The sequence below is a fragment of the Engystomops pustulosus genome, chromosome 6 (assembly GCF_040894005.1).
Source record: "Engystomops pustulosus chromosome 6, aEngPut4.maternal, whole genome shotgun sequence".
Classification (NCBI taxonomy): Eukaryota; Metazoa; Chordata; class Amphibia; order Anura; family Leptodactylidae; genus Engystomops; species Engystomops pustulosus.
The window spans coordinates 40,350,031-40,359,019 of record NC_092416.1 but is presented as its reverse complement, the minus strand read 5'-3'; the positions used below and the strand labels follow the sequence as shown (position 1 = coordinate 40,359,019).

Genomic DNA, 8,989 nt, shown 5'->3' with positions numbered 1-8,989 from the left:
TGGGGATGAGATTAGTCGACCTTTCTGAAGCAGCTCAGCTTATCGGGAGAAGACATTATCATGCAGACCTCATACTCTGTACCAGAATGGTACATTAATGAATTTAACCCTTTAGATTACTACCATACATACTATGCTACCGGACAAGGGGTTTTTGTTGCAGAATGGACAGAATTTGTACTACGGAATATGCACGAAACGTTTGCTCCAGGTAAATATTTTCATTATTACCAGATAAATAGTAAAAGTTATTTCTTTGTATCAGTATAAGCCTACATTCACACTAAGGGCGCTCGCCCCCGCCCCTCTCCATAGAGATACATGGCACGGCGCCATAACACAGGGAAAGATAGAACATGTCCTATCTTTTCCCCAGGTATGGAATGGTATGTTGCCAAACGTGTGCAACTCGGTGCGCCCATTGCCGGCCTATGGGAGATGTATATACGGCCTCAAGCTTGCAGCCATATATACGTCCCCCAACAGTCTTATGAATGTAGCATAAGTCAATAAGACTCTTATAAACTTTCAATGTTCATTTGCCTGAATATAGTGAATATATTGAGATTAGTTAAGCAGGTTATTCCATATGAAGCTATTACTCTGTGCTCTTCAGGAATAGATGTCATGTAAGACTAGTGTCAGCTGAAATGTTGGATGACAAAATCCAATATTTTACAGGTGCTCTATCAATTTTTACTGAATTACTAAAAATGTAGCAATAGGCTTCATGTGAGATATATCTCATAGATAAGGACACATAAAATAATATAGAGTTACTAAATTGGTAAAATATTAGGGGGTAAGTGTCCGACTGCGGGAGGTTCAACCTTTTCTGATGCTGACAAAATGAATGTGGGCTCCTGAGTGTACCATATGAATAGGACACAATTCCACCATTCCACCATTACCTTCTTAGATGGCTATGTCTGTTAGTTCTGACATTACTAAAAATAACTGGAGCCCTCACAATTTTTCTGCTTTGAAACCCACACACCTCTTTTTTTATTCATGCCCCTCTAATGCCCTCACCCTCTTTTTATAACCCTACCCTTCCAGGTCTTATGAAAGCATGACTTGTCTAGTTGTCTTTTTTTGTTACTTAAAGGGGTATTCCCATGAGTCACAGTTAGGCCCTATCCACAGGGTAGGATCTAATTTGCCGATCGGTGGGGTCTCAGAGATGAGACCACCACAGATCACGAAAACGAGGGGTCCGATGGGGTCCCAGTTAACTCAGTCAGACCCCGTGCCGTTCAGTGAGAGTAATTGAGCAGACGGCCACGCATGACCGTTTTGCTCCATACATCTCGATGGAGCCAACAGAAATTGTTGTTTTTGCTCATGTTAACTTGAAATCCCTTATTCTTGAATTCCCTGGGGCTCCAATGGCCAGACCCCAATGATCTAATAAGAAAATACTCAATACATGTTTAAGAAAAGCTAACTGTACTTATAATATATTAATTTTAGAACTTTATCCCATTATATAAGTAAAGATAAAGATGGTCATAGGTGTTCTACCACCACATAGCCATAAAGCCTATTTAGGTTCAAATGTACTGGATGTATGGACAAACGGATGGGTTTTATCATTAAGATCATATGTGTTTCACCAAAAATCATAGTAAAACTTGAGTTTATTAAAGTACTTTGGCAACAAAAACACAGCAAAACAAACCCCAGAGTATGAATAATACATTAGTATATAATAATAATTCCTTTATTTATATAGCGCCTACTCAGCATTGCACAGAGCTTGCCAAATCAGTCCCTGTCCCCAATGGGGTTCACAATCTTATCAACCTACCAGCATGTTTTGGAGTGTGGGAAGAAACTGGAGAACCCGGAGGAAACCCACGCAAACACAGAGAGAACATAGAAACTGTTTGCAGATGTTGACCTTGGAACTTGGAACTGCACTGGGGTACACTGAGCCACCGTGCTGCCCATATACATTTGTATAGTTTTCCAGTAATTGATCAGAGAAGTCAAAAAAGTAATACAGTCAGATAAAACTGGTATTTCATATTGCGTACCATTTGGCATCTTGGAGTACATTCATCAATTGTCCATACAATAGCTGAAAAATGTACGGTCATTGCTGGGGATTACGTAAATCATAAGATAAGTCTCCTATGTAAATAAAACAAGAAATATTTTCTCCAAGATGAAGAATATAAATAAAATATTATGGTACTATGATAAGGCATACATCCCTGACAACAGAAAGAGAAGCCAATTTTAGCATTACATAGGGATTTGTGGAAGCTTGAGGAGTGGGCAGAGAAATGGTTGATGAGGTTTAATGTAGATAAATGTAACGTTATGCACTTGGGCCATGGAAACAAAAAGTATAATTATGTTCTAAACGGTCAAATACTTGGTAAAACTGGAGCTGAAAAAGGATATTGGTGAATGGTAAACTTAATTTTATTGACCAGAGCCAGGCGGCTGCTGCTAAAGCAAATAAAATCATGGGATGTATCAAGAGAGGAATAGATTCTCATGATAAAGACATAGGGGGATATTTATCATACGCTGGCGCACGAGCGCCAGCGTATGATAGCCCGGCGCTGCAAATTCGCAGCCCGATACATCAAGAGGCTTCTGCCTCTTGATGTATCGGGCTGCCAGCAGTGCAGCGTTTATCCTACGGCAGGCAGGGCCTGGCGTAGAAAAAACCGCAGCCGGCGACTTTTCACGTATGAAAAGTCGCCGGCAGCAGCGAGTGCGCAGGCGTGGGGACAGTAGCACCCCGCGCCGGCCCACTTCCGTCCGGCCGCGCCTTCCGCTCAGCCGGCCGCACCCCCCCCTTCACATCCCTTCACGCCCCACTGGCGTGAAGGTGGCGGATTGGGGAAAATAATCGCAAAAGCTAGCAATAAGCTAGCATTTGCGATTATTTCAGGGCCTCTGCGCCCCCCCATAGTTTTGCCCTTATACAAATCCCTGATCAGACCACACATGGAATATTTTGTAGAGTTTTGGGCACCAGTGTATGAAAAGGACGTAGTAGAGCTGGAACGGGTGCAGAGGAGAGCAACCGAGATTATGGGGGGACTAAAATACAATGACAGATTACAAAATTTGGGATTATTCAGTTTAGAAAAAAGACGACTGAGGGGAGACCTCATTACAATGTGCAAATACCTGAACGTACAGTACAAGGATCTCTCCAAAGATCTTTTTATGGCCTGTGACCAGGACAAGGGGGCACCCTCTACGCCTAGAGGAGAGGCGATTCTACCATCTTTACTGTAAGAGCAGTGAGACTATGGAACTCTCTTCCACAGGAGGTTGTTATGGCGGACTCTATGTACATGTTCAAGAGAGGCCTGGATGCCTTTCTGGAGAGAAATAATATCACGGGTTATGGGGATAAAACATTTATTTAGTTCTTAAAGGTTGGACTTGATGGACTTCCATCTTTTTTTTCCAGCCTTATATACTATGATATTCTTTGTTCCAAGTTGCTAATCTGACACTTGTTTAATTTTTAAGGAGGACTGAAAGGTGACATATTAATCGATTTTGGAGCTGGACCCACAATTTACCATCTGCTTTCGGCTTGTGAAGTGTTCAACACCATAATCACCTCTGATTTTCTTGCTCAAAACCGAGAACAATTAGAGAAATGGCTGAGAAAGGACACCGATGCTTTGGACTGGACTCATGTTGTCAGACATGTGTGTGACCTGGAAGGTGACAGGTAAAATTTCTGCACAGATAAAACAAAGAACAAAAATTTCTCTGACCCCCATGATTGCAGCAGGACTGTGGCGTTGTTCTAGAGTTGCAAATCTGCTCCAGGATATGATATTGCCAATGTGATCAAGGAGCTATAATGGTAAAGTGCAAGTCTTCTACAGACCATGACCTGCGCTTTGCTGTTATTGTTTCTAAATTAAAAGATATCTTTTCATATTTACATGTGCAGATTGTATGTGTAAAGCATTTTGCTGAATATAATGAAACGTAAAATTGTAATCGATTTCTACATTTTTGTCAACAGTAGCAATTTGGAAAAAAAGAAAGAAACGCTGAGGAGGAAAGTAATAAAAGTGCTGAAGTGTGACGCCCTGGCAGAGAAGCCATATGGTGCCGAGCCCATGCCACAAGCTGACTGTATCACCAGCTGCCTCTGCCTCGAAGCTCCATGTAAAGACCTGGAGGCCTTCACCAATATATTGAAAAAGCTGAAGGAGCTCCTGAAACCTGGAGGACACGTAGTAATTCAGAGTGTTCTTAACTGCACATTTTACTATGTTGGTAAGAAATGTTTTTCTTGTCTATCCTTAACTAAGGATGAGCTGGAAAAAGCATTTAAAGAAGCCGGGTATGAAATTGTGAAATTAAAGGTGATACCACGGACTGAAAAGTTAGGGATAGACATCAGTGATTACGATAGCTATTACTATGTCCATGCCCGTAAGCCACAGAAAGAATAACTCTGTATCTACCCATTCATTATAGATACTTTGTAAAGGAGAATTTATTAAAAAATACATTTTTGGAATGTATTTTGAGCTACTTTCTCATTTATTCTAATCCATTCTTTTCTACCTATTTGTGCTCGTTTTTATGCAATTTATGTAACACCTCTTTCAAATGCTTAGCACCATGGAATTAATGGTACACAATGGGAAAAAAAATACTATAAATAATCATTAGCAAGAAACACTGTTTCTGGCCATTGTGTGACTTGAATTCTTTATTTTTACAGTTTTTTTTATTTTTTTTTATTTACAATATGAGCTGGGTAGTGGGGACCTAGCTGCTGTGACTAACTGCCCACCCCCTCTATGGAGTCTCTAAGTACCGTGTATACTTGTGTATAAGCCGAGTTTTTCAGCACAAAAAATGTGCTGAAAAACCTCACCTCGGCTTATACACGAGTCAATTTAAAAAAATAAATTTTAATACTCACCCTCCGGTGCCCGGATCCACCGGCGGCGGCTCCCGAAGTTCAGCACATTAAATAAATAAACTTAGTTCTCACCTTCCGGCGATACTCACCCCCGATCCTCGGCTCCGGCTTCCGATCCTCGGCGGTGGCTCTCGATCCCCGGCGGCGGCTGTCTTCTTTCTTCTTTTGCCGGCGGAGTCGCGTCCATGCGATCTCCCCGCCGGTGCTTACTATGATGCAGCGGTGTGACGTCATCAGCGGCGACACAGCCGCATCATAGTGAGCTCCGGCGGGGAGATCGAATGGACGCGACTCCACCGGCAAGAGAAGAAAGAAGACAAAAGATGCTGCCGGGGATCGAGAGCCACCGCCGAGGATCAGGGGTGAGTATCGCCGGAAGGTGAGAATTAAGTTTATTTTTTTAAATGTGCTCAACATACAGGGGGGCAGGCTGGCTGTATACATGAGGGGCAAGCTGGCTGTATACATGAGGGGGCAGGCTGGCTGTATACATGAGGGGCAGGCTGGCTGTATACATGAGGGGAAGGCTGGCTGTATACATGAGGGGCAGGCTGGCTGTATACATGAGGGGCAGGCTGGCTGTATACATGAGGTGCAGGCTGGCTTTATACATAAGGGGCAGGCTGGCTGTATACATGAGGGGGCAGGCTGGCTGTATACATGAGGGGACAGGCTGGCTGTATACATGAGGGGCAGGCTGTCTGTATACATTAGGGGGGCAGGTTGGCTGTATACATGAGGGGCAGGCTAGCTGTATACATAAGGGGCAAGCTGGCTGTATACATGAGGGGCAGGCTGGCTGTATACATTAGGGGGGCAGGCTGTATACCACTTGGGGCTGGCTGTATACTACACCCTCGGCTTATACTCAAGTCAATATGTTTTCCCAGTTTTTGGTGGTAAAATTAGGGGTCTCGGCTTATACTCGGGTCGGCTTATACTCGAGTATATACAGTAATCTGACACAGTCAGCTTCTGTCTCTAAGTAGTCTGACACAGTCACCTTTCTATAAAGTCTGAAGAAATTTCAGAGTGAAAAACAGAAAATGGATAATGATACAAATATAATTATGAAGTTATTTAACTATGACCAGAATGATGTATGATGTTGCTGCTGTGACTTCTATACTAACCAAATACGGAAACTATAGATATTTCATAGACTCCATAAGAATCTGGCATTTTGTCAGTCACCAAAGCAAATGAGAATTTTTATGGCTTCATCTTGGACAAATCTTGTAAACTTCTGTTTTTATCCTAGGGCATAAGGAGAGGGAACGGAAGAGGAAAAATAAAATATTGTAGAAAGTTTAAAAAAAAAAAACAGAACTTTTTCATGATTCAAGGACAATCTCAAGAACAAAGTTTGGGTTTGTTTAGAATGGAATCAAACAAGAATTCGGCAAAACGTTTGTGAATTGAACCTTTGAAGAATACCTTAACCTTTGGAGATTACAATTATAGTTAATATTAATGTTATAGTAATAGTCTATCTATGGTACACATTGGGGCTCTTTTACATACCCAGCCGCTGGAGTTCACTGAAAGTGCTTTGTCCGCTGATAATGCCCTGTGCCACGATTCACTAAGATCGTGCCCCCGAAATCCTGCATGTGTCGCTTACCCGTTCAGATCCAACGGAGTTCACCTTCTTCTTCCTGGTGCATGTAAGTGCTTAATCTTGCGACACAATTTGAAAGTTTAATCCTGCGATCAGTCCGAATCAGTGAAAAAGTGATCATGTGCGCCAAAATCCCAGCGCAGACACCTGTTAAATATCTGTGCAAGCCGCAAATCCCCAAAAAAGGTGCACAGTTTGACAAAAGTGAGCAGTGCGACCCTTGATGATTATCTGCACAGTGGGGCAGATTTACTTACCCGGGCCATTCGCGATCCAGCGGCGTGTTCTCTGCGGTGGATTCGGGTCTGGCCGGGATTCATTAAGGCAGTTCCTCCGACGTCCACCAGGTGGCGCTGCTGTGTTAAAGAGCATCAGAACGCACTTAAGTTCACCGGCCTATTCCTAGTGAAGGTAAGTGCAAGCTCCGCAACACTTTGTTTTTAAATGCGGCGTTTTTTCCAAAACCGTCGGGTTTTCGTTCGGCCACGCACCCCGATTTCCGTCACGTGCATGCCAGCGCCGATGCGCCATAATCCGATCGCGTGTGCCAAAATCCCGGGGCAATTCAGGAAAAATCGGCGCAAATCGGAAATATTCGGGTAACACGTAGGGAAAACGCGATCGGGCCCTTAGTAAATGACCCCCAGTATTTTATTACAACCCCCCACACCACTACACATCCCATATGTCTCTCTATATCTACCCTTTTATCTGCTTGACACTATTAAAATCTTAATATAACGTTTCCCTGAAATAAGACAGCCTCTCACATGAATTTTTACTTCTAAAGATGCACTAGGACTTATTTTCGGTGGTGTTTCATTTTCCATCTATGCCTTGTTCAATAAAGTTTGTTAGAAATAGAAAAAGTAAAACAATTGGAGCAAAGTTGGATGTTTAGAACGGTTTCTATCTTATTAAAATCTTACTCCATGTACATTCATCCTTCAAGATTCAAGATTCCTTCTGAGCACAAAAGACAATGGGGCAGATTTACTTACCTGGTCCATTCGCGATCCAGCGGCGCATTCTGTGTGGAGGATTCGGGTCTTCCTCCGACATCCACCGGGTGTCGCTGCTGCGCTGAAGTTCATTTGGATGCACTGAAGTTTACCAAGCTGGGCCGGGTGCAGGTAAGCACGTGTCAAGCGACACTTTTTTTTATTTTAATGCGCGTGCACACCGGCACCGATGCGCCACAAACCCGGGGCAATTCAGGGAAAAATCGGCGCAAAACAGAAAAATTTGGGTAACCCGCTGTAAAAAAGCGATTCGGGCCCTTAGTAAATGACCCCCAATGTTGGGGTAGATTTACCATATTGTGCAACAATATTGTTCTATGAAAAACATTAATAATTTGGTATATCCCCCTATGGTTTCTCAGAATTGCAGTAAATAAAGTGGAGCCAAGTGATTCTATCGACATTCATCTACCATTGGATTTGGAGGATTGCCTATGACTGAACAGGTTCATGGGCGACGCATTTTTTGGATGTATTTTAAATGGCGTTCGAATACACACTCCTATATTTTTACGAATGCAAATAAGTCAAATCTTAAAATAAATCTTGTGTAGCCATATGTTTATATTTCATAAATTTTTTTGGAATCCCATATGTTTCTATCATTTGTATTTACATAGATAACAAACGTAACTAATATCAATCCTCTGTTTCCTTAGACCAACAGGTTTTTATATTTAGTTTGAGTGTGGTTAACTATGTTAATAAAGTCACTCATGATTTGAGACACACATTTGGACATATCCAGTCAAGAGGGATAGACACATCTGTAACTCGATGGCTATCTTCCTGTGCTACAAAATCCCATGGCAATATCCCCAGCCAATAGACAAGAGAGATAAGTAGTTTTGGCATCAAAAGTTTGGTATTGGTAGAGTCAGATTAGTCTAGAGAAATGACCTTCCTAGGCCAAGTGAGGGACCTCTTGCAGTCATAACATAACCAACATAACTTAGGACTTTCAAAGTAAAGAGGAAATATCGGCACTTACTTCACAGTTATCAATGCATTTCGACGCTACAGCATTCTCGTCATGATAAAGACGCTGTAGCATCAAGACGGGTTGATTACTACTGTGCTGTGTTATTTGCACATTTTTATATTGGAATAAAGCATCAAATTGGAAGATTCTCTGAAGTGTGAAGTGAGTGTCGATATTTTATTTTTACTTACAAAGTTTATTTGTCCAAAGGCTGTGACCTATCATCTAGCACCATTCTACCCAGTGGATCTGAGCGTCAAGGAGTGGGTGAGAGCTATTTATTGTGGACTATTTATCCACTGTCAGAACTCAATTTGGGTCCACAATAAGAACTGCTATGAAACGAGTTGAACGCCACGCACCATGTAACTTTATGACCCCCAAGTGGGGGCATTGATGGTGAGACTTCAGGAATGAGACAGTTGGGGAAATTC

General features: G+C 42.3%; 1 protein-coding gene across 3 annotated transcripts; it reads left to right on the top strand.

The window, feature by feature from the left end:
- LOC140134967 (nicotinamide N-methyltransferase-like) lies at positions 1-6,294 on the top strand. Of its 3 annotated transcripts, XM_072155824.1 has the most exons (4): positions 1-211; positions 3,505-3,712; positions 4,016-4,272; positions 6,192-6,294. In XM_072155824.1, the coding sequence occupies exons 1-4, from the start codon at positions 61-63 to the stop codon at positions 6,233-6,235; spliced, it is 660 nt and encodes a 219-aa protein (XP_072011925.1). In that variant the 5' UTR covers positions 1-60; the 3' UTR covers positions 6,236-6,294. The 3 variants fall into 3 exon arrangements, with proteins under 3 accessions (XP_072011925.1, XP_072011924.1, XP_072011923.1); XM_072155823.1 differs by lacking the exon at positions 6,192-6,294 and having other exon boundaries at positions 4,019-4,523; XM_072155822.1 differs by lacking the exon at positions 6,192-6,294 and having other exon boundaries at positions 4,016-4,523.
- Positions 6,295-8,989: the final 2,695 nt, after the last annotated feature.

Coding starts and splice junctions, on each gene's coding strand:
- LOC140134967 (XM_072155822.1), top strand. CDS start 61: ATGCAGACCTCATACTCTGTACCAGAATGGTACATTAATGAATTTAAC. Junction 212..3,504: donor GCACGAAACGTTTGCTCCAG/GTAAATATTTTC, acceptor TTAATTTTTAAG/GAGGACTGAAAGGTGACATA. Junction 3,713..4,015: donor TGTGACCTGGAAGGTGACAG/GTAAAATTTCTG, acceptor TTTTGTCAACAG/TAGCAATTTGGAAAAAAAGA.